The following is a 26590-nucleotide window of genomic DNA, read 5'->3' on the forward strand; positions in this document are numbered from 1 at the left end:
CAATCAGAATTGAAAGATTTATAAACAAAAACTCTAAACGCTCACGTTCAGTAAACAGTAAATAATGAACACAATAGGAACAAAAGACATCAAGCTCATTCATGAGAAAGTTTTATCACTGAGAGGTAACATAAATTATACACACATCTTATCGACAATTATATTTCGTAGCTGCTTGTTCTTTGTTAGATCCAGAAGTTGACGGAGAAATAGCACTTAAATTTAGACCCTATGGTGGTTTCATTGGAATTGATAATTCAAGACTAGGTCCTTTATTGAAACGGAGCAAAGTGCTACGGCTTCATGCTGCATTGCATGACGCCGCTGGATTTATAAAAGATTGCAGAAACAAAGGCCCTGGATATGTTTACGCTTTCCGTTACTCACCAGTAAACAATTGTCTTTTTGGACACTTGACAGGAATTTTATTCATTCTATCAGTGAAAATTTTTCATTCACAATTGTTTCGTGAATTGGAATGCTAGAAAATTTTGGCAGCAAAACCACAAATATTATTGTCCTCGATCTCGAAGGTTTCAAACTCAAGTCACTTGGATTCATTATAAAAGAACTCAGTTTGTGTTCGAGTTACAACGATACAATATTTTTCAAACCACCGCTTAAATTCGCTGATTTACCCGCACACGATAGACAAACTGTTATTTGGCTGACCAATAACCTACACGGTCTTGATTGGGACGAAGGTGATATACCTTACTGTGATTTGAAAACAATCTGTCTGAGTTTCAGTTTCCGATTCACACGGAAAAACTTTTTTGCCAAAGGCATTGAAAAGTGTGAGCTCCTCAGTAAGCTTTTACAAAAAACTGTTTATAATCTGGAGGATCTAAGTTGTCCCCGAATCTCAGAGATAATATCAGAAGAACAAGTTCCCTCCTGTTATCTTCATTCAAACTTTCGTTCCACAAACGATCAATTATCAAATCACTGCGCGGAGCGTAAAGCAAGAATATTCTCACAGTGGACACAAAGTGATGCACAGAGAAGACACGGCAACTTTAACAACTTATCTGTCAGACAACTTGAAGATATTCACTTGCTTGACTCCACTTGACGATCAACCGATTGTAATATTCAATAAAGTTCAGGATCCCTCTCCACCAATACAGAATAATTTTTCAAGTGATCAACAGAACCGAGCGAACTATCTCAACAATAAGCCAAACACAGCACAACAACCGCGTTACAACCCGCTTTATAGCGCAGCAGCAAAACGTTATTTTGCAACCATTACTCTTTCTCCCGACGAGCTAGACAGCTTTAGGGCTTTCCTGCCCGTGATAGATAATTTCTATCACTTCCAACTGTACGTAAAAAATAAACAGAGAGCTCGAGAACATCGGAATCAGTTCAATTATGGCTATGAACAAAACAAACGAGAAGCTTATACAGACCCCCAACGAGCAGCGAATCCCACGTTGGAAGCAATGGGCGGACAAAAAAGTTCCTCAATTTAGATTGAAAAAAACACCACCAGAACGTGAGCTATCACTTAATGAGATGCCGAATGAGTTGCGGTTATATGTCTTGGAGCACCCCGAAGTTGAAAAAGTCTTCAATCAACCATCGTTCGAGGAAAATGACTCATCAACCGTTTGTTATAAACTAGAGATAAAAAGTCATATTAAAGGTTTCAATTTATTTGAGTTCTGGTACATGAAACAGTTGCCCAGTGAATAATTCAAAGAATTAACATTTTATATCATCCTTGTTTCAATTCACTTTTCACTTAATTATTTTTCTCCAATGAATCAAAGAGACGAGGCTGACGCCGGTATCAGTAATTTAGTCTTCGATGTAAACAACAAGGAGAGGCCCCCATGGCGTTGTTGTTCAAATTCAACAGTGCCAAGGTCCGAAGTAATATTTTTTGTTCAAGTGAGTATCATTGTCTTAATGATCATTCTTTGCTTCTCTATGCTCTTTCTATTATCAGAAAGCTGTGAAGAGAAATCAATTTGGATTGCTCTCTTATCGAGTTTAGTTGGTTACGTTTTACCTAATCCTAAACTATGAACAAAGTTATTCTTACACATGACAGGGTATTCATGTCAATTGTAGGACCAAGTGGTTGTGGTAAAACAGAACTCTTGTTTCGAATGCTAAAAGGTTCGACCTTTTATCCACGTTTTGAAAAAATTTATTATTTTTACAAAGAGTTCCAACCACTTTTCAAAGATATGCAACGAGTTATACCAGGGATTGAGTTTCTAAAATACTCAGGCTTTGATATAACAAAAAAACTATCGCATTGTCTGCTTATCTATGACGATTCATGTGAAGAAATCTTCAACGATAAAGAATTTGTAAAAATAGCTACCTCAGGACGTCATCGCAAATTACATGTTATATACGTCAAGCATAATTTGTTCCATCAAAGCAAATGGTCCAGAACCATTGATCTGAATACAACACACATAATATTATTCAAGTCGCTTCGTGACATTCAACAAATTGAATATCTTGGAAAACAGTTGAATTGTCTCCAACTGATAAAAGAAGCATACAAACTAGCAACTGCGGAGCCCTTTGGACATTTGATGATTGATCTCGACCCAAAAACTAGCCAGGGTTTACGTTTTTCATCGCAACTAATTGGACCGGATCCTTCTATTTTTTACATTTCGTCCCCTGAAGCAGTCATTACAACAATTACAAATGAAAAAGAAACATTTGCTTATGCTCAAGCAATGGGTAAATAAGAGGAATGAGAACACAGCTCAAATAGGAATATTACATCAGGGCGATTTCATTTGGTTCTTGATGACTGTGTGATGAACGTACTCTCTGGAGTTGTACCGATCAATAAAGTTGAATTAAAAAAATTCGAGAAACCACTACGTAAACTTGCAGACAGGAGAGTTGAAAAAAGTGAGAGAATCAAAATTTTTCGATCAGATTCTGGAATCCGTCTAATTAAACTGATTGCGTTACCTTGTATTGCTTTTCTGGAGCAAAATGCACACTGAAGAGTTTGTGCTAATTCCTCGTCAAATGTATGCGAATGAACAACCTCAAATTGCTCAACTTCTCAACAATAAAAATGTCCGAGAGAAAGCAAAATAAATATCACTGTTGCAAAGAAGCAAGTCTCCACCAGCACCTTCTACCACGCAACAAGACACGCAACAGCAGACCGATAATATTTTGGAGAATGTCAAAGATGAGTTGAATGAGACTAGAGATGACAAAACTGATACAAAATTTTCCAGGGAGCGTGTTTTGAGAGATATTAAACACCTTGACAGAAAAAAGTTTGAAAAAGCGAGCATAATTTTGGAAAAAATATTAGAGTCAGAATCTCTATTGCTGGATCAGACATCAAGACTAGTGGTTAATAAGTCAAGCACTGGAATTCTTGTCGCAGATTTTCTTTACGATCTACAACAAACAACCTCTAAACTTTCACTTGAACATTACAAAGTCCTGACCTTTCTAGATATCAGTTCACAATTAACTTGTAATACATACGCAAAAAATTTTCTTGCCTTATCACTAAACGAAAAGATACAGTTGTTTGAGGATGAACCAGAAAACGAAGAATCAGGAGTCTCGAGAACAGAAGAATCAAAAGCTTCTGGCGACGATGAAGGAAGCTTTGAAGATGCAAAAGACGAAATCCAACCGTCTAGCTCGTGGACAAATTACTTCCTCTCACGTTAAACAATTGAACAAATTATACACAAAAGGTAGTGCAGCTTTTGGTAGCATTGCTAACTTGAAGAAAGCCAGTGGTTTACCAAGATCCAAAGTGGTTCAATACCTTCAGTCGAAAGCTCCATACACAAAATACAGACAATTCAGAAAAACTTTTCCGAGACTAAAAGCTGTTGCATACAGAATAAACGAAATCTGGTCTGTCGATGTGGCGTATATGGATAAAATTGCCCAACACAACAATGGAGTCAAATATTTACTGGTGGCTGTTGATGTTTTATCGCGATACCTTAGAGTGCAACCAATGAAGGCTTTATATGCAAAAAACGTTGTTGAAGCGTTCAAAAAAATGATCGAACAGAAAAAACCAGAAAGGGTTTGGACAGACAAGGGATCCGAGTTTAAAGGTGAATTCAAAAAATTTTGTGAAAAGAAGGAGATTCATTTATATACAACCGAAAACGAAACCAAGTCGGCATTTGCTGAGAGGAATATTCGATCGCTCAAAAACATTATTCACAAATACCTGGAGGAAAATTGGACTTGGACTTATATTAAGCAATTGCCCCAGTTTGTAAATACTATAAACACTCGTGTTAATCGTGTTACCCAACTTGCACCAAATAAAACTTTCAAAAAACATGAACCGTTTCTAATATCCCTAGCAATTAGCACAAAAAAGTACAAGCCAAAATACGAAGAAGGAGACCTGGTTCGGATTGCAAAGCCAGACGAAATATTTAGGAAAGGTTATAAACAAAATTACACAGACGAAGTCTTCACAGTATTCAAGGTTGCTACCCTTAGTCCACCAACATACAACCTTATAGACGCAAACAACGTTATAATTGAAGGTAAATTTTATGAACCAGAATTAGTCCAAGTGAACGTTCTTCCTGTCAAAGATTAAACATGAGTATTCATAGAGAATTTACTATTGATTTGATATCGAATGCATCAATGGGAATTTTTACCAGTAATACTATGGCCAAGTTTCGAAATCAACTCGCTCAACCATTACAGTTAGACGGAGATTGGCAAGTTGCCCTTGCTTCAATATCATTTCCCTCAAACATCAATAATGTAAACTCAGCCGAAATAGTTGCGTATGTCAGTTCTGGCGCTGAACTTGATGCTTCACATAACCGAACCGGACAACTTCGAAGAATTCGCAAAGGTATATACAACAGTTCAGAAGAGCTTCTGAAAGAAATTTTTCGAATCGCTCAATTGAAAAACTTTGACTATGATTTTGACACTGTAACGCAAAAGTTAGTTTTGAAATTTGGACCTAACGAAGGTTTGTCATTTGAAGATGAAGAAGTACCCAGTATTCTTGGTTTTAAAGGAATAAGAGATATTTCGAATCATGGTTTTATTCACATTGGTTACAAGTCAGAAAAAACAGGCAACTCCTTGAACAGACATGTGGGAGAATTTCCAGTTGATATCACTTGCGGATCACAGTTAATATTTGTATACATTGATATAATTGAACATCAGAACGTTGGTGATGTGAGAGCTCCAGTAATAAAAATCATTGAGTCTGAAAGACGTTTGAGAAACGGTAGCATAAACACAGTGACAACCATACACCACAAGTCCTACACAAATTTGGATTACAAGCCAATATTATCAAACAACATTCAGAACATACAGGTAGAGTTGAGAAACGAAACTGGAAAACTAATTCCTTTTACTGGAACCGGAAAAGTTATAGTCAGCTTAAAATTTCAAAAAATTATTTAATATGGAGGCATACTACAGCAATCAAGCATCTCAATCAATGCCGCATTTTTCCGGACACTACAGACAAAGAGGCAGCGGTTTTGGAGCGCTTGCTGCAGGTATTGGAAGAGTTGCTCTGCCATTAGCACGCAAATTTCTCTGGCCCGCAGCAAAAAAGATTGGTCGTGATTTATTGGTTCAAGGAGCACCGGAGTTAGTAGAAGTTGCAACCAAAAGAAAGTCAGCAAAACAAGCACTGAAAAGTACAGTAGCCAAAACAGCTCGCAAACAAATAGGTGGATCTCTTCAATCACGTATTGCATCAGGTCGTAAAATAATTAGACGAAAAAGACGACAATACACGAGACCTCGTTCAAACCAAAAACGAAAAATCTCAACCAGAAGAATCATTTCTCGAAAACCCCGTCCAAAAAGGAGTCGTCTGGATTTTTTCTCGCGAGTGAAAAATGCGAACTAATATTGTGATACCATCTGAAGCTACTCACAGTTCTCTAGACTTATTTGAAAAACCTCCTTTGCTGGTAACATTTGATCAATCATTCGAGCAAAAAACAGGACCGCTTTATTCGCCGTCAGGATCATCATTGGAATTTGAAGTTGTCGGTGATCGCAACAATTTTATTGACTTACAAAAAATTTACCTGGAGATCAAGTGTCGAATACTTCAAACAGATGGAACGGATTTGCGCTTCACAGCTGGTGACGCTAATGCCAGTGATCTTCCATATTTTGCTAATAATATCCTTCATTCACTTTTCGCCGACTGTACTGTTTCTGCAAATGGTATCAAAATTTCAACAGCTAATGGACACTATGCACACAAAAGTTTCATAGAAACTGAATTCTCTCATGGGACAGACGCAAAGAAAACCTGGCTGAAATGTCAGGGTTACGAGTATGAAGAAAACCCCGGCACTATTCCAGCAGCAATATCAGATATTAGAAAAAGAACAGTGCGACAATCCGCACGCATAACATTATATGGAAAGTTGGCGGTTGATTTCTTTTCATGTGAGAAACATTTGGTTAGTGGAGTTACGTTACGCATTTCAATGAGAAGATCCCAAGATGACTTTGCCGTCATCAGCGAAGACGCAGCGAAACACTACAAGGTTAAAATAGATGAGGCTAATTTATTTGTCAGGAAGATGACGGTGTCAGATAATGTTGTAGGTGCAATTGAGAAGACATTATTGAAAACTCCGGCAATTTACCGATACAATGAAGTAATTACCAAAACATTCTTGGCTACAACAGGCCAACAAAGCTGGAAACATGAGGATATTTTCACTAAAGAGCCAATCAGAAGAGTCATTGTTGCATTATGCGTTGGTACAGCATTCATCGGTACCAACACCGCTAATCCATTCCATTATCAAAAATTTGGTTTAAGAGAGATAACCATTTATCGAAATGGTTTTGCAACGGCTGGAACTCCAATGTCAACAACTGACAACAAGAGGTTGTACTACAATTCAATGAGTGCATTAGCTTATGTAGAAAATGGCCATGGAATACCTCTGAGTGAGTTCGCAAACCATTATATAATGGTATTTGATCTGACCAGCACTCAAGAGGCAACTCATGACTTTATTCATCCAGAGCTCACAAATTCATCATTGTCTGTCGAACTCAAGTTCGATGCAGCGTTAGCTCATAACGTTGAAATATTTTTTCTTGGGGAAAAAGCATCTACGATCTACATTGACTCTGCAAGAAACGCATCTAAAAACGCTCTTCCCATGATCACATACTAATGGACGAAGATCAAACTCATCTTCAAGTGAAAAAGTGTAAACACCTCAAATTCAAATTCAGAGGGGTTTATGCCGCTGATAATTATCCTCTGAACTTGCAAACCAACACATTTATTATTGTTAATGCATCACGATCCAACTCTATTGGAACCCACTGGGTAGTGCTAGCTAAACGATATGCATACCCAATAATATATTTTGCGGATCCACTGGCTCTACCCTTGACTACCTACAAGGATATTTTCAACCGTTTACAACAGTGTAAAGACTTGGAGATAATGATGGATATCATGGAACATAGACGAGACATTCAGTCTCCACTGCAATCCTCAGACTCCTAGCTTTGTGGTTTATTTTGCATATATATTGTTCATTATTTTTATAGTGAGAAATTTCCATTTATACCTGATGTAAATGAATTAGAGTTGCTAGCTTTTGTAAAACATATGAAGTAAAAGTTAATTTAATTTTGAAACAACAACACCATTTTTTGAATATCAATTTTTACAAAATTGAAAGGTTATGAAAGAGTTTGAGGTTTCTCTCACAAAACTTCCGTGGCCACTAAGCAGAATATCCATTATCTGATAAAGAGTTGACGAGTGTTCACCTAGCATAAGCTGGCAAAATCGTTTCATAGTTACATCAGGGACTGTAGAAGAACGTTTATTGGCCGTCAAAGTACTAATAGATTTCACTGTTGCCTCACTCAAGGGTGCTGGAAGTTGTTTCTGGTTCTTGGTAACTGCAGAAGAAGTTGATTTTGAAAGGTATTCAACAGCAACATGTAGTCGTGAAATTATTGCACCACGTTTAACAAAGTCTTTTTGCGTAGGCTGAATAAGTAATTTGAAACAGTTAACCAGACACGGTATCACCGCAGGTACATAAAGAGAATCGAATATGTTATCATCTTGCGAACCAAATTCATACATAACATGATAATGATTGGAGCCAAATGTACAACCTTCGATAACTGTTGCAGATGAATGATAACCATATGCATAATTTTCAATTGTTGTGTTTTCAAATTTTGGTTCCGTCTCACAAATATTGTACTTGAAACGTTTTTGAAATTTCTTGAAATATTCAGGACTGTTCTCATACATCGCCTCAACCATAACGAACAAAAAAGAAAAAGCTAATAAACTAAATATGAAAGCATAAACAATGACAGGAAGCAAGAGGTATAATAGAAATTATTCCGATTCCTCATTGACTGTTACAGATGTTTTTGGTATCTTCTTCTGGCGCTGAGTTGGTGTTTTGCCGGCCCGTTTTGCTGGACGCTTCGAGTCATCGGTTGAATCCGGTTTTAGAAGTGAGTCGATCAACCCAACTGGTTGATCAAGCATTTGTTCTAGTTTTTCTATGTTCTGACATAGCAAACGAAACTCTCGCGCTGAAAGTGTAATTTTTTGATTGAAATCCCAGTCGACCTGTTCACTATCACGTTTGAACAATTTCAAGGATAAATAGGTGCCAGTGGTATGATAAGTCTTAACAGCAGCCCTAACAAGCCGTTTTTGATTGAGTGAGAGATCCAAATGAAAATCGCTGTACTCAGCATCCTTAGACAAAACATTACCCATAATGATGCATATATTGAGACAAACTGTATCAAAGTAATCTGAAATGATAAATGACTAATACATTACTGTTTGTCGGAATGTAAACAATTTCAAACCCCACGCCAACATGTCTAGACAACAGCTGAACAAACAAATCCCCCCTCCCTACGCGTTTAAACAAATTTATACTCCTTTATATTAGCTATGACATTTATACGAAATATGAAATTCAAAAGATCGGAAAAAATATACCCTGCTGAATCAAGACCCATTCAGTGTCACAATTGTCCAAGGCAATTTAAAAATTTCCATTCACTAATGCAACATCGCCGGGCCAAGCATTATAAAGGCCATAGCAGAAAACAGTTTTACAAGTCCCGACCTTTAAATCTAAAAACTGACAAATTTTCATTAGCAATGGATAAATTAGCTCGCCTCCTCGAGTCTATTTATATTTCTAGAGAGCAACCCAATTCAACTTAGGTCATTATGACATAATTCTATTTATAGACATGACGGCATAATGATGAAATGATTAAGTCAAATAAACAAATCAGTCTGCAACAATTTTCTCAATCTTTCCGCCATTGTTCTTTCTTGTTGTTCAATATAAGTTTTGTGAAAATTCTTTAGTTCTTTGACACATTATTACATTACTGCAAGTCTTTTGTTGCTTAGCTTTCTTCTTGAATTTGCTTTCATCCTGCTTTTCCTTTCCTTTCCATAACATATAAAAGCAAGTTTTCATTTCTCTTGTTACTAGAATTGGTTCTAGACTCGGTGCTGTTCTAGGTCTTTGTAAAATTTTCCTTACAAAGAAAACTGTGTGCTTTGTTACCGTTTAAATCCGTAAAATCAGAACAAAAACATCTCAATTGTTTATCCATCACCTGCAATATGGCTGCTGAATATTTAGAAATTGCAAAGACAAGTGAGCGAGGCACTCGAACCCTTGTGCGAATGTGTCACAACTTCAAAAATATTGTCCTTGTAAAGGAAAGCTTTGATGATAAGACAGAATTATGGCACACAAAAAACAGCTTTATTGTTCCAGTTAATTACATTGAACCAATAATTGAATACACAAAACAAAACGATTTATTTCATCTTACAAAAACGCCAGAAAAATCACCAAGACAAGAAGAGTCTCCATATGCTCACCGATATTATGGATGTATTACTCCCATTCAAACAAAAAAGCAGGATGTGAAAAAATTGGCAAAGCGAACAAGAAAACTTTTTGCAGACTACGATCATGACTGCATTGAAATTTGGGAGAATCAATTGGGGCAGCTAGAAGAAGTTGAGCAAATATCTGGTTTTTGGAATTTTGATCAGTCGCCAAGTGAAGAAAGAAAAACCCGGGAAAGCCTCCGGTTGCTTGCCAACAATTTTTCTGATGATGTCAGCATCGATGAAACACCTCCATTGAGCCAATGTTATGCCCCCGTCAAGAAAGTCATCAAGTTATCTCGACTCTAAAATACAACAAAACTCTTTAAACTCATTGTACATATTGTATTTGTTGCTTTTCACAATGTTAAAGCATGATAATTTTGTTAACATCTCGAAACCAGTTCTTAATTAAACTTTAACTAAAGATTCATCTTAGCACTAGACAAATATTGTGAGACAGAATTAAGCGATGCTGAAAATTTCAGACATTGGACAAACAAGTGTGCGAAACAATGTTTTAAACAAATAAGCGAAAGTGGACTGGGTTGAAATAAACCCAGCTGAAGCTTGGATTGTAGTGAAATCACAGTAAACAATCAATAAACACTTTTTTATCAGATAGTCGTACACCGTACCAAAATTAGGGTAAACAAATAAGAAGTAAAACTGCGAACTCAATATCACCTGTTTTAAACAAATAAAAAGTAGAAAAACCGTTCAGCATATAAATCTATGTGTTGTTTACACAACAGTCTGCGCGGTGTGTCCCCCCTCTACTGCTGTTTGCGGAGCAGTAGCTTTCTGTTGCAAAAGTAAACAAAAAAGACGCGCACTATGATTGGATGAAACAAATTTAAATTACAGCTTGCCCGACAATAAAATTCTTACATTTGCTTTTTGCCTTAACCTGAAATTCACTTGATTGAAAAACTTCAACTATTTTCATTTCCTTTTCGTAATTTTATTTTCCTTTTTTGCGTTCCTATTCCTTCTCTCTTTCCACTGTTCATAATGAACGCTGAAACGTGTACAATTTGTCAAAAAAAACTCGCAGGTAAGCGCAGCCTCAGACGACATATGCAAACGGTTCATAAACAATACGTCCAAACCAACCGATTCGTGTGCGATGAATGTGCGTTTGCTCATGAAAAAGTCATAGAACTCGAAACGCATATGATACAGCAACACAACTCAAAACATCCCCGCTACTGTCTCTACTGCAACAAGTTCTATGTAGACAACCTCAAGTACATGGAGCATATGAACAAAAACCATGGACTTCCAGTATGGAACGCTGATCTGGAAAACAACCCAATTTCTGGAATTCTTCCGTCCGAGCAAGCTTTCGGTGGTGTTTTGAAAACCTACGACATACCAGTGGGGGAACAGGAAATAGATCTGCTAAGTTTTATGCGGAGCAAACAGGACGAGATCGAAAATGTTGTTCAACTGAACACGCAAAATAGCGCACAAAAACTTCAATTCAGTGCATTGATGCAATTAACAAAACCAACAGGTGATGAAACCGTTGATAGCCAACCCGATCGAATTCAGATATATATCAATTCAAAAATGCAGCGCGTTGACTTCACCGGATTGAGTAAATCATGCTTTGCTGGAATGATTGAGCAAATGCTCCTCTCACTGAACAACTTCGCATCTCATGGGAGCGGTTGGACGGTAGATAGAATTGAGAATGTCGAACTACGATTTGTCAAGTCAAAACCAATTAGTGCCTCTTCCTATCTAGCTCTCCCAACTGAGTTGGCTAGAAGTCAATACTTGCTCAACATTCGCAACAGACATGATGAAAAATGTTTCCTATACTGCTATACTGCACAATATCACAACAAAATTGGACCCAAATTGATACCGGACAACGCCTCCTGGAGACAAAAAACAAATCCAATAATGTATGGTCCAGAAAATCCCGGAGCAAAGCAACCTATTGGTGAATTCATGATGCCAATGGCCTTTCACCAATTGAAAAAATTTGAACAGCTAAACCAGGTACGCGTTAATGTATTTCGGCACTCAAACAAAAAATTGATTCCTTTCCGTATATCAAACAACCAAAATTTCGAATTCAACCTGGACTTACTCTTGCTAAGTGATGGTTCAATGCATCATTATGTGCTGATCACAAATATCAAAGGACTAATTCACCAGTACATTCAGAAAAAACAGCGTTTGGACAACCATTTGTGTCGAAACTGTTTTCATATTAGCACTTCAATCGAACGACATGAGAGACATGAAGAAATATGCCACCAAAACACACGAGCAATCATTAAAATGCCAAAAGCAGGACAGCAAAAATTTGAATTTAAAAATAATCAAGCACGTTGGTTTGCACCTATAGTCGGATTTTTTGATCTGGAGTCTATAATTGAACCCGTTATTGGCAGCAGCAGCAGCAACACACAAAGCTCGAGCAATACTAGAGCGCTAGAAGAACACAAGCCATGCAGCTATGCTTTGCTTTTTGTGGCCTTGAATGAAACGAAACCATTCTTTTTCGATCTGAAGTGTGGGCCGAATGTCATGATTGAATTTGTCAAGTCGCTGGAGAAAATTGCCAAGAGCATTTATGATCTTAAACAACAATACAAAAATTTTTCCGGTGAACCATCAATACCAAAAAGAGAAGCTACTTTGTGTTGGATTTGCGAAAACGAATTGAATACAAGTCCACAAGATCCCACAGTACTAGATCACTGTCACTTCACAGGAAAATTTTTGGGATGGGCACACTCGCATTGTAATTTATAACGTAGAAACCTAAATTTTACTCCACTGTTTGCCCACAATTTGACAAACTATGACCTTCATCACGTAGTACTTGCACAAGTCACTGTGGTACCAAGCACAAGTGAGAAATTCATCTCGTTGCAAATTGGAGTGCATATAAAAGCAACAAAGAACAAAAAGGGCGTTTGGACAAACCAGTATGAATACATAAGACTATTGGACTCCTTCAAGTTCATGAATGCTTCTCTTGACAAACTGGTACAGAACCTGCCCCCGGATCAGTTCAGCTTGCTTGAACAACATTTTCAAAAGTGGCCCACATCGTCGGTAAACCTGTTGAAACAAAAAGGCTCTTTCCCTTATTGCTACGTTGACAGTTTTGAAAAACTTCAAGAGACACAGCTTCCCCCTCGTGACAAATGGACCAACTGTTTACAGCAATATGAAGTCACAGTGAGTGAAGATGAGTACAAGCAAGCGCTCCAGGTATTCAATTTATTTTCATGTCAAACTATTGGTGAATACTACAACTTGTACTTGAAAACTGATGTGTTCCTACTCGCCGCAGTTGTTCTTTGCTTTCGACAAGTTTGCTATGACACCTACGGACTGGATTGCTGTCAGTATTACACTGCATCAAATTTGTCGGGCGACGCAATGCTCAAAATTTGCAATCCCCATTTACATCTTCTAACTGAGAGGGAACACCTTGATATGGTTGAGAACCTTATAAGAGGAGGCGTGAGCTCGGTGTACAGTAAGCGTCTTTGTCGCGCAAATAACAAATTTCTTCCTGATTACAAACCAAAAAACATTTCTTCGTTCATCATTATGATAGACGCTAACAATCTATACGGAGGAATCATGGAAAAATTCCCACTGCCACTATGTGAATTTGAACTGTTCGACAAGAGTGAGTGGACCGACGATAATGCTCAGGAAATTCTACATCGAATTTTAAATGCACCAGATGATGACCCAGTAGGATACATAGTTGAAGTAGACCTAAGCTATCCCGACAGCCTACATGATCTACACTCTGACTTTCCCTTGGCACCCACAAAAGAAGCTATTGATGAATGTTGGCTCAGTGAATACCAAAGCGACTTGTTGGTCGATATGCAAATTAAAAAACCCCCGCAGGTAAAAAAGCTCATCCAGACGCTTTTCGATAAACAAAATTATACACTGCACTACCAAACCTTGAAACTCTATGTTGAACTAGGATTGGTAGTAACCAAGCTTCATCGAGTGTTATCATTCAAACAAGAAAAGTGGCTGGCGCCATACGTGAAACTAAATACCGAAAAAAGAAAGCAGGCAAAGAATAAGTTTGAGGAAGATTTCTACAAATTAATGGTAAACTCATCATTCGGAAAAACTTGCGAGGGAAAACGAAACAGAATGAAAGTGAAATTGACGCGGACTGAAGAAGAAACACTCAAATGGACAGACAAGCCCGAGTACCAGTCATCAAAAATTATCAGTCAAGATCTGGTCACTGTATGCCTTCAACAATCAGAAATACTGTGGGACAAACCAACCATCGTCGGTGCTTGTATACTGGATTTGGCGAAGAAATTCATGTTTGAGTTTCACTACAAAGTTATGAAGAAGAACTTTGATTGCAATTTGCTTTATTCAGACACAGACTCCTTCGTATATGAAGTGCGCTCAAGAGATTTCTTTGCAGAAATACAGAAGAAAAAACAGGTTGCAGATCAATTTGATTTTTCAAACTTCCCTCCTGAGCACCCGCTATACAGCAGGGACAATGCACGAGTCACTCTTAAATTCAAAGACGAGATGGGAAGCCGGCCAATTGCTGAGTTTTGTGGACTCAAGCCAAAGCTGTATTCAATCAAGCTCGCTGAAGGCAAGTCTTTTTCACTAGCCCCCCCCCCCCCCTTCACTCTACAAACACAAGTAATCAAAACAACAGGCATATGCAAAACATTCTAGCAAACCAAGTTTTTTTTTGGGATATGGAAAAAACGGGATAAATTTGAAATAAACCAAGTTTTTATTTTTTCAGGTTGCACCAAACAATCAGCCAAAGGGGTCACAAAAGATGCACGGCGCAGCATGACCCATGAATTATACAAGCAAACTCTTTTGGGTGGCGAGGTTGTGCGTCTTCTCAACACCCGAATAGCAACCACAGGCTTCACACAATAGTTGTCAACAAGAAATCATTGTCGGGCTATGATGATAAAAGATTCATATTAAGTGACCAAGTATCAACTTTGCCCTATGGAGACAACTCATTGAGAGAGGACATGTTTTACAAAGCAATACTAGATGAGCCGGATTGGGGTTCACTTGATGCAAGCGAAAACGAGCAGGAAAGCACGCAGCAGGCGCGGGATAGCTCGCAGCAGGCGCAGGATAGCTCGCAGCAGGCGCGGGATAGCTCGCAGCAGGCGCAGGATAGCTCGCAGCAGGCGCAGGATAGCTCGCAGCAGGCGCGGGATAGCACGCAGCAGGCGCAGGGTAGCACGCAGCAGGCGCAGGGTAGCTCGCAGTAGGTGCAGGATAGCACGCAGCAGGCGCAGGGTAGCACGCAGCAGGCGCAGGGTAGCACGCAGCATGCACAGCAAAGGCGCAAACAGAACCAGCAGCAGAAAAATAAGCAGCCAAAGCAACAACCAACAACAACCATTCCACAAACAAGCACCATTCACAACTCAAGTTTCAACTCCCCAGACCCAGGTTTTTATCAACGTGATTATAGTGAAGATGAATTAGAAGAAAACTTGGTAGATTTTGACAAAATGTCAGAGTTATCGGACAGTGGGTCTTCTACAGACCCAGCTTGCGATGGTTTTATTTTGGACCAAGCAATTGAATCGGATAACGCAAGTATTTCAAGTGAGAATCAAGTCACTTTGCCAGCACCGAAAAGCAAAAAGAGAAAGCAGAACGCAAAAAAAGGAGCGGCGAAAAAACCAGGAGCTCGCATTATAGACTATTCATCAACTGATGAAGATTAAACTCAGTGATTTGTGTATGCATGTTCACAGACTAACTAAGTTTTTTACCATTAAAAAGCCCGCGAACAGAACTTTAAAAAAGTAAGCACCAATTGATATCAAATTTTTAGAGTTTTTGTTGAAGTGCTGAACGTCCGGTCCCTCTTGTATTCCACAAATTGTAATTCAAACCTGTAGCTAGTAACAACTCTCGCAGTAAAAAGTTCCTCTCAAGAATCCAGCAGCAGTTATTTCAAGTCTCAATCAAAAATCCTCCACCCCAAAACAAAACTCCCTCAACGTGCGCCGCGAACCACTAGCTCGATTGCTAGAAGCTGCTTGATCTCCACCTCAATATATTGCAAAGCCGATCTCAAAAGTTCGCGACCAGAACTTCTACGGCGAGCTCAACCTCCAGAGTTCACAGTCTTTCATTGGAATTTTGGATTTTTGATTTTGACTTGAAACAAACTGCCAACAGATTACCCAAAAGGTACTTTGGCCTTTTCTCAGCTCATTTCAAAAGTTTTCATAGAGATTAGTTTCAATTAAATAGTAAGGTTACAATTCAGTACAAACAAGACACATCGAAAATAAAAGATTTGTACATTGTTTAATGCAACGTATAAACCAAAAAAAAGTTCGCGGGCTTGGCTTAATTGTTTATTTACTTTGTAATTTTTGTCGTTAAACTTTTTTGAGAAACCAGAAAAAGTTGTGTATGTGATTTACTGATCCTTTCAACAATGTTTGAGTCATATAAACTGACTGATTCCGTTGTAATTTCTATTCAAAAGTTGTTTTAAAATTTCGCAGGACCAGATTTTATTTCAAAAGCTCCTACCCTTTGTTCGGTTCATTGATATAATAAGTTAAAAAGCAAACAAAAAACAACCGGATCGAGCATAGTTCCAACCCTTTGCCGGGTACCATTTAAAAAAACTTACTCAATTGTTGCGGAGGTAGATAATCAGGTTTCCGTTGCCTTGATCACAGACAACTCGACCCTCGACCTGAAACTTTTCGCTCAGCGGACACTTTCCACAATGGCAGATGTCAAAATCGAACACACTATTTCGGTTGACACAAAAGATTATTTTATTCAGGTTCGTGATCTTTCTCGGCTGTTTTCCTAAAATTGGTTAGCATTTAATTTTGCCAAAAAAAGTTGGACTAGATATTAGACTGTTTTGCAATAAAAAAGTGATCAATTGTTTGTGTACCTCCGCACTAATCTTTATTAATCAAATTTTAAACCTATACCCCCAATCATTGTAATTATACCTTAATGGAGGCTATGTTTTCTGAAAAATATGGCACGCGCGTCTCGAGGGTGCAAATAAAATACACCCACTTAGCTGGGGGGGGGGGGGTATAATAGCAAAGACCCCAAAGTTTCACAAATTCTCGAAGCCATTGTCGGACCCGTTACCCTGGTCCGAAATGTAACAGATACCTCTTTATTTGAATTACATAAAGGCTGGCAGAAAGAAGCTTTACCTTTCTTGATGCTAGATTTCACCATTGATACACCTCTTCCAAACTCCAGTTGAAACGAAATGAAGAAATGTCCTTTGACTGAATTGACTTCTTTTTGATGGGTTAAAAAAGTTGGCAACTTATTTTTTACTCAGTTATCAGAAGTATTTTGTCATATAATACATATGACTTTCAGTTAATCAAAAAAATAATTTAGCAGTATTTAAAGCCTGTCTTTTATCTTTGCATATTGAAATCTTTTTCATTCAATCAACTGTAGGTAAAATTGCTTTAGAAAATGTCAGAACCTTACATCCTCTGCTTGAGTAATTGCCAACTTTTTTATAGTGTAGAAAGTGTTGCCAGATGATTAAAACTGAGAAAGTGTGATAGAAAGTTGCTAGTAATAATAATAAAGAGTATTTGAGAACTGACACTTTCTTGGACGAAACTATGATCAAGGCAAGTTTTTTACAGCTCGCAGACAAATGTTTTTTTAGCCAAAGATGCCTATAAGCCGGCCTCCCCTGGTACCCCTGAATCCCTTTATTTAATTCCCATTATCTCGAATTTTTGATCTGTCGGCAAATTTTTCTAAGATCTCGCCGCAAAAATCTAGTGGGGGGAGAAAAAACCGAAAAATCGGAACATTTTTGGCTAAAAATTGGGTTATGTTTCATGAAAATCGGATATGTGCACGCTAAGTTTTGCATTACTATATAATAAGGCAGTAAAATGAGTGAAATTGTTGAGTAAAATGACCTCATTCCAATGCGTCTTTGTCTAGCGATGCACAATATGGCGGGGAAATTAAATAAACAAAGTAGCAAATTTTGCAAAGAATAAGAACTGGTTTCAAATAGCCGAAAGAAATTAAGACGAATGAAATAATAATATAGCACCATAAAATCTTCAAAAAATCTGACTAAAACCTCAAAAATAGGGGGGACATTTTACTGCATTTTAAAAAATTTCAAAATGTCCCACCCCGTTGTAGATTGCCACGCTGCAGTAATTGTCCGTCCCCCCCCCCCCCCGTTGAGGTTCTAGTCAGAATTTTATACTACTAACGTGGCTCTGTGCAGACGTTTGAGCACGTGTTCATCTTTTTAGTTTTTACTCACTAGTTGTTATGTAGAGACAGTCCCTTTTGATATACTGTCAGTCTCATGGTTCGTAAACTGCTCGGTAGGGTGGTTTTTGGTCGTCCTGGTAGCTCTAAAAACTTCCGCCATAAAATTGCTGGGCTAACATTGTAGTGAGCGTTAACAAGCAGCATTTCTTCCTCATTGTTTAAGTTGCTAACTAATGTAACATTTTTACAGAGCCGCTTATTGTCCAAAATAGGTGCTCTGTAATTCAGGACATTGCTCTCTACTGTTTTGTAGTAACGGTGTCTCCTGTGGAACCCCAGTCGCCATTAGCTTGCTCAGGCGGCTATGCGGCGATTTTGGATGTTCTTTGTGACGTGGTCCCACGTGCCACGTGGTCCCATGCATTTGAGGTTGTGGTTTAATGTATTGGTAAGTTGTCTGTTCCCAATTTCGTTGCTGTGATTGAGTAGTCTCGAATGGTGTCTCTGAAGTTTATACAAGTAGTTCCTCTGGTGTACTCAGGTGGCTCCGAGTGCCACCATGGGCTCTATACATCAAAACTTTTGGCAACAACGAAGTCGCTATGAGGTAAGCACGCTTGTGTTCACTCGGTTGTGTAATGTAATATTACTCTAGCAGAAGTTAACGATTAATAATAATAAATCTGTTTTCAGTAAGATTATAATAACAATTGTTTATAATTTTTTCTTCGTTTTAGCGCCCTACCAAATGCATGGTAGGAGGCATTTTGCATGTTTGAGCACTGTTTCAAAGATGTCCTAAAATCAGCCACTCTTTTTCTTTACTTGCCTGAAATAATTTTTGGTCAAATTTTTCACATAAAAAACGAGTAGCCAAAATTATCCCAAGAAAGTAGGAAATGCTTTCTCGAGAAAACCAAATTTATATTGCTTATAGAGTTAGTCTCAAAAAAAGATGACATTTTTGGAAAAATGGTGAAGAAAAGGTCGAGAACAACGGAAAGAAATCGTTTCTTCATTTTTGTTAAGGAAGTCTACTTTAACAAAATTTCTGAAAGAAGAATCACAAAATTATCAAAAGCATGTAACCCTTTATTTAGATTAGATTACTTTTCTCACAATCGCTTGTATTTTTAATTACGTATTTGTCGAGATTTTTGCGAGAGAGATATAAGGAATTCGAACAGATATGCGTTTCATTCTGTTTTTTGTCAACTTTCACTGTAATGGGTATTGTTTTAGCTGCCTCTCATCAAGCGAAATCGTTATTTCTCGATTTGTTAAGAGTTTGTTTGTTTTTTCGATAGGTGTTTATTTCTCCAACTTTAAATGATATCAGATGCTCAAAAATGGACGCAGTTTTTAGGATCTACGGGGGCTTACTTAGTTTCAATTCAAAGCCCAAAAATTGTCCGCAATAATATATTTTTGATGCTTTATAAAGGTCGGTCTTTTTTGCTATTCCGTAAACGAGAAATCCGTATTTTGTGTAGTGGTTGTACATGCTGTTTGTGTGTCGCAACGTTCTGCTGAGGTATTTCTAAGTATATGTTCTTCGGTAATTAAAATGATTACATTTTTGCCAAACATAATTTATATGATCACCAAATAAGAAATTGATATCATTTTAAATACCTCTATTTCACACTCCTTCGCATCTCCATCACTTGCTCATTCCAAGTAAATTTCTGTTTCAGTGAACAGTCAGAACCCAAAAAAGAAACTGAGTTTTTCGATTGTTCGGAGTCATCTTGGTAGTACCTGGCAGCCACTTTGATACAGCATTAGGCTCATGCATGTATTCTTGTTCTTCGAAATTACCAAACACATCTCTTTTGCCAGCAAATAGCGCATTTGGTTTTGGGTACTAGTGCAAGGTCATTTATATAAATGAGGAAGATCAGAGGGCCAAGTACTGATCTTTGAGAAACTCCACAACTAATTTCTCTTGATAATAAATTCTTTGACTAAGAGCAACCATATTAGTGTCTGTTTTTGAGGCATGGTTATAGAAGATCTTTCTATTTGCCTCTGAAAAGATCTGGTACATTTTTTGTGCGAGTATCTCATGATCAACTGTCAGAGGCTTTTGATAGGTCCAACTACGTAAAATGAGACTGTTTTTTCTCTACTGAATTGCAGATTTTCTAGCATATCGTTAATGGCATTTACTGCTGACCGTTTGCTTAAAAAAGGAAAAATTTTGGGAAGATCTGTTTTTTTTTCAAAATAAAAACATCATTCTAGAATCTGATTTTCTCAAAAGTTTTGCCGAAAATTGGGGTTAGGGAGATGGGTCTATATTTAAAGGGATTAGTTACGTGTCCGTCCTTAAAAAATTCGCACTACTTTGGTCATTTAGATTTATTGGATTTTGGGCATAATCTACGATCTGTTTAAAAATAATGGCTAGATATTCACTAATTGTTTTAACAATGAGGCGCTTAATTTTAAAAAAGACATCATTTGTCATTTTGCCCCAGTTCAAAAGTGGTTGAAATGAATTTGTCATATTTTCTATTGCACTGCTCATTGAGTTTTCTTGCTAATAAAGATCCAATATCGACAAAAAGCTTCTTTGATTTTCTGGTTTTTTCGATAAAACCCAAAACAAAACATTTTTTAAAATAATCGTATCAATTTTGAGTTCTGTGACAGATTTTAAGTAACATTTTGGGTTTTTTTAAAATATTTTCAAAAAATGATCAATTTCTAGTTTGACAGATTTTCAGATTTCAAAAAAGCTCAAAAAAACAAATTTAAGTTTCCGGAATATTTTTTGCGAAGTTTTGGAAACGTTTTAGAAAATTGGAAGAGATAACGTTTCTTAATTCTGATGAAAAGTTACAATTTATAAAAATATGCCCTAGTTGTATGAGAACTCTTGGTCGAGCGGAAGTGTAGTTCTGTTTCTGAAACATTGAATTTGAACGTAATTTGTTTTTTAGGTTTCTGAATGGCAGTCGGTAAAATATGGAAAGCAATTATGCTTAATCTGTGAGGTGTAACTAAGTAAAGATTAACTATCAAATTTAATGATTATTAGAGAAGCGGAAATCGCACCTTCTGATTTTGTTGTCGTTGCTGTCGTCGCCGCCGTCCATCATCTGTCTAATGAGTCTAGCAGACATCACTTTGGCCAAATTCGTGCGAAGCAACGTCGCAGCAGCTGCAAGCTCCATTGCCTCGGAACCACCACAACTGCAACACGCGTCACTCAGGACTACTGCGATTGTCACAGCCGGCTATCCCCTGCCTCCCACACCTACGTTGAGTCCCGCTGTTGCTGTTAAGAAAGAACCTCAGCCGGTAAAATAAACAGATAGATTTTTACTTAGGAAATGAGAATATAATCACGTAAGAAAATAAATAATTACGTTAAAAAATTTGACCTCACTGGTGTAACATTAAAAAAATGAAAAAATTGCTTGCTGAAAATTTTGATCCCACAACTTAAATATATTCTCTGCTCAATTATAGAAAGTTATCTTAAAAAACTTCAAAATGAGGCACAGCATGAAATTTTGTTCAATTTAGTTTTTATGACAATTTTTTGAAAATTAAATACTCCAGCGCGCTACAGCTAATATCTTGACTTTTTCGTCGAAACATCAGTTGGTTATCAGAATATAATCAACTGAACATCTAATACACAATTAAATAAAATCGAATTGTAAAATAAGTTTTTAATTACCCGCGAAGGAAGTTTTTAACAACTGTAGTCGTACATTCGTTGCTGTCTCATTAAAAAATTGTAAGCAACTGAACTCAATTGATGGTATTTTGCTTCTAAAAATGAACTCAGAAATAAAAGTTCTTCCAAATTGTGTTAACGTTCTCTCAAACAAAGTTTGTCGCAAATATTTATGTCCTATCGGTCTTTTGTTCGATTTTGGATTTTTTCCGTTTGTGCCTCCCCAGTTCGTTATGCTCCCCTCAGTAACAGAGCACGTGCCATTACATGCTAAATCATTATGCAAAAATATTGCACGTGCGTCTGGGGGTGCAAATAATATGCACCCACTAATCTGGGGGGGGGGGGCACAAACGGAAAAGATCATCAATTTTTGTACTAGTGCTTTTTGTCTGGTCGTATTATCTGCTGACCGCTTTTCTCGTGTTTCAAGTGATTTTTCTCGCTTGACTTCTTTATTTTGGCGTTTAAAATGGCTCATATTCAGAGTTTAAAGCAGTTGAACTTAGCCGGCGGTAGCTCACTACCAATTGTCTGATGAAGAATGCACCGCAATTTGTTTCATTTTTTCAATTTAATTCGTCGGTGGTAAAATTTTCCAATATAAGCATTTAAAGCCGCTTATGAAATGCCTCAGCTGAATCAGATTTTTTGCACGCAAGCCCTTTGTTTGTTAACGCTGGTGTTTATTTGCTCTGGATCAGTTTTTGATGCAATTAATGTACTCGTGTAGGTTTTTTTTACAAAATTTCTGACTTTCGTGTCCCTGACTTTTGGTTTTCGCTTTATCTCTAATAATTTTAAACTCATCTGGCAGTAGTTTATTACTCAAGGTCAAATGAACAGTGCGCCGAAATTGGTTTTTATTTTTCACTCAGAGTATAAAGATGTGAAAGATCGAAATTTGACAAACTAATACGTGTTGGTTACTGAGTTAAGCGTTTGCAACTCCTAAGGTCGCCGTTCTTATTTGCAAATAGTTTTGAAAACGTTTTCTTCATTCTTGCTGAGAAATATGAAGTCCCTGGCGCAGCCGACGAATGGCCTTGCTCCTGTCCACATGACCATTGTCTTGGGTTTTTACTGTTTGGTAAAAATTTTTATTACATTTTAAACTATCTCACTCAGGCGGTTTTATTGAAAATAGTCTTCGTGATAATTTCAGCAATAGTGTTAAATAAGGCATATTTCGTCTCATTATTTTTGTCTCATTAAGTGTTTTGGCATTGGGTTTTTTATCCTGACAACTATAAAAGGATAGTTGCTTTATATAGGTTGTTGTTTAGAGTGGGGTAGTAACTATATGCTTAACTGGTTTTTTGTGCTGTCAATTTTGCCCGAACGATATATTTACCGTACAGTTTTGAGTGATATCATTAGAAAGCCCGTACGGCTTAGAATCTAATTTGAACGATTTTTTTTTCGAATTTTGTGGTTCCAGGCAGTTATCGAGGTTAAAAATTTTATGAAATATTGAATCATACCCGTTGATTTTGTTCACGTTTTCCAGAATTTTCTCAAAATTTGTTGTCAATTTTAAAATTTTCTTAACAAGTTATTGATTTGCCTCTTGCTGAATCGTTTGATCCGACAATTGTAGCGCAAGTAATGCTATAATGCTAAATTGTTTCCGGATAGAACTCAAAAGAGGCCCAGTTTCACTTCTGCTTCTTATAAAGAGTGTAAAAAATTTCCGAATTGACTCAAAAGAGGCCTAGTTTCACTTCTGCATCTTATAAAGAGTGTAAAAATTAGTGTAATTGGTTTTGCGTATAATTATAGAGGGTTGCTGAATCGTTTGACCCAAAAGTTTTCGCTCAAAGTTTGCTTAATTTTTTTTTAATTTCAGCCTTTTTCATCAAAAATTGCACCAAATAGGCTTCATCAGTTTTTAGAAAATAGAACCCTAAAAACTGCTTTCAAATTTTTGAAAAACTCAAAAGAAGGCTGGTTTTCATTCCCCTTCCTTTTAGAGTGAACTGGAATAAAAAGCCGATTTTCGGTAACTTAAAACAGTCATCCAAAGTGCTTCACTTAGTGCCAAATAAAATTTTGTTGATCTTTTTACAGTCTCATGACTGATTACCATTAATGAAAGATCCAGATGTCTTCCTAAATTGTTTAAATTGACCTATGTGATCCTTTCCTTTGATACCTAATGGCTCTTGTGAGTTTGAATATGTTTGTTATATCTTTTGAACTTTGCCGCTTTATTTTGGATTCGTTGAACTTAGCTTATTCTCAGTAAACACAGGTTGCGACTTCTTTCTATAGTTAAAAGTTTAAATAAGAAGTTCAAGGTTTAAAGCGGTTATGTTTTTATCAACGGTTTAATTGTTTCGATAACACGAGTGTTCATTATTTTCCAATTTTGGCTATTTGCCTTTTTTTGAAGTTATTTTTTGTTGCCCTGTCAGATTATCACCTTAATAACCTGTGCCATTGGCCTTAGAAGAAAACGCAATTGATGGCAGAATATTCTTAGTGAATAGCGCATGGTTTTAATGGCTTCGAAACCCTCGTTTATGTCGTTCTTTTTGTAGTATCACATATTCTAGACAACAAGTTTCAGTTGCTTCCTCTGGAGTTATGAAAGGACTTTTTTTCACTGATTTCAGATGATAGCAAATTGTATTTATTAGTTTGAAATGAATTGTTTTGAAAATCTTCTGACTTTTTGAACCCTGCGCCTTTTGTTCTTCTTTTTGACAACTTGTATCTTACTGATTTATGACATGTCCCATCACTAATTGGTGAAAAATTAACCATTTTATGGTTTTTGTGTTGCAGTTGATGATTGTTTTATAGCTTCGAACTGCGCGGTTTCATAAAAATTTTGGCTTTTTGATACTGGTGAACTCTTTTTTCGTTCTTTTTCGTTCTTTTAGTCCCTCTGAAAATGAGAGCTCAATGATGTTCAAGTTTGATCCAATCAAATAGTCAATCTTTCAAATTGATAGTTTATGGTTTAATGGCTTCAACAATGTTTTTGTAAAATTTTTTGTAGAGTTAACATCTCGTGCAGTATTCGTTGTTGTTTTTGTAGTCATAAGACTTAGTGTTTCCAACCCTTGAGAAGTACTGGTGGCTTTTAAGTTGATTTGTCTTTTTTTGTCTGTTGAATGTTTATGGTTGTTATGATTTGAAAATTGTTTTAACAAAATCGGTTTATTTTTTAACTTTGCCATTTTTTATTTCTGTCAATTACTAGCAGTCTCAGTAAACGTCGGTTGAATCTTTCTTGGGAAAGAGTTATATATTCATATTGGTTGTTTTTTAATTCATGATTTTGTGGCGCTGATACGTCAAGTTTTCTTAAGTTTTGATATTTCCAGATATTTTGTTTACTTCGTTTTCTCTTCACATTAGAACATAAATGACAGTTCCTATTGACTTTGAAGACGGAATCAATTGAATTTATATGGCTTTAATGGTTAGCTCTTGGTTTTAACGGCTTCGACGTTTTTTATGCATTGAAATTGAATGTTTGTTTTATGCATGTACATGTCGCTGTTTTTGTAGTCTTATGACATTCTGGATAATGAGAGGTCTCAAGGGGTTCCTATGCGGGTATAAAAGAGCCCATTTCATAAGTTCCATTCAGGGCTGACAGTATTACTGACTTTCCCATATGTTCTTTTTGCCGATTTGTCACTTAGTCTCATTCAGGACCGGTTCCAATGCTTTCTGGAGACGTACAAGTTTTCTTTTTGTTCGCGATTTACCCTTTTATCTGATGCTTTATCTGAAGCTAGTTAGCCTTTTGTTTAGTTTTATCTCATGCCATTTTAATTTAGTTATTATTATTTTTTAAAAAGTAGATATTGATTATTAGTCGAAATTAACGTTCCTATGTTTTAAATTGCTCTCAAACGAAGTTTAGCAATTATATTAGTCTTGTCGGTCTTTTTTAATGCGATTTTTTGCTTGACCAATTTTTCGTCTGACGCTTTTGACTTTTCGTCCTCAAAAACGGGATAAACAGGTAGCGCCCAGCGGGCATTAAGTGCTCTTAGAGCCCTTCAGCTCTGTTTCAGCTCAAACTGTTTTGGAGATTTAAACTTATGGCGTGAAGGGCGGTTCTTAGAGGTTGACACCCCCCCCCCTGTTGACCCCCACCCCCACTATTGCCTCCACCCCCCCACTGCGCTGATGCCCCCCAACCCAGTGTTGCCCCCCCATCAGCCCCTGGTGCACCCCCCCATGGCTAGCTACTGACGAAGCCAACCGCTTGCCGGTCGTTTGAGAGCAATTCGCCCGACGTTAGTCGGTTGTTTTATTTTGTTTATCTTGTCTCCAAGTCTCAAAATTACACGTCTCAATGCTATATAGTTTTTTTGCACTTTTGGTGCTTTATCTGATACTTTTTAGACTTTTGTGTGGTCTTATTTGATGCCACCTTGACTTTGTCATTAATTGTCTGAAAACATAAATGTTGATTTTTGTCGTAGTTAACGTTTGTTTTTTGTTAATTGATTTTGTTGTTATCTTGTCTCCTAAATTCATCAATGGCAGGTCTCATTGGCTCTGCAATTTGGCATTTTTTAATCCATTGTCTCACTAGTGACCGTTCCCAACGTCTCCGAAGGAGTTACATAAGATTCTATATAGTTTTTATAGCTTAAAGCTGATGGTTGTTATGACTTTACTTCTTTTTTTCTTGTTTTTTTTTCTTGTTGCCCAAATCT

The 26590-nt window shown here is 37.1% G+C and overlaps 2 protein-coding genes across 3 annotated transcripts in view; both read left to right on the forward strand.

Annotated features, from left to right (window-relative positions):
• LOC142357659 (isocitrate dehydrogenase [NAD] subunit gamma, mitochondrial-like) overlaps window positions 1-26590 on the forward strand; it is a 545753-nt gene that overhangs the window by 131154 nt on the left and 388009 nt on the right. The window lies entirely within an intron of this gene.
• LOC142335174 (uncharacterized) overlaps window positions 21149-26590 on the forward strand; it is a 35972-nt gene continuing 30530 nt past the window's right edge. Inside the window, exon 1 of the mRNA XM_075383546.1 lies at window positions 21149-21517. Coding sequence (XP_075239661.1) covers window positions 21323-21517 — 195 coding nt within the window. The 5' untranslated portion in view covers window positions 21149-21322. The remainder of the gene's footprint in view (window positions 21518-26590) is intronic.

Source organism: Convolutriloba macropyga, chromosome 2 (genome assembly GCF_964194025.1).
Source record: "Convolutriloba macropyga chromosome 2, txConMacr16.3, whole genome shotgun sequence".
In the NCBI taxonomy this organism is placed as follows: Eukaryota; Metazoa; Xenacoelomorpha; order Acoela; family Convolutidae; genus Convolutriloba; species Convolutriloba macropyga.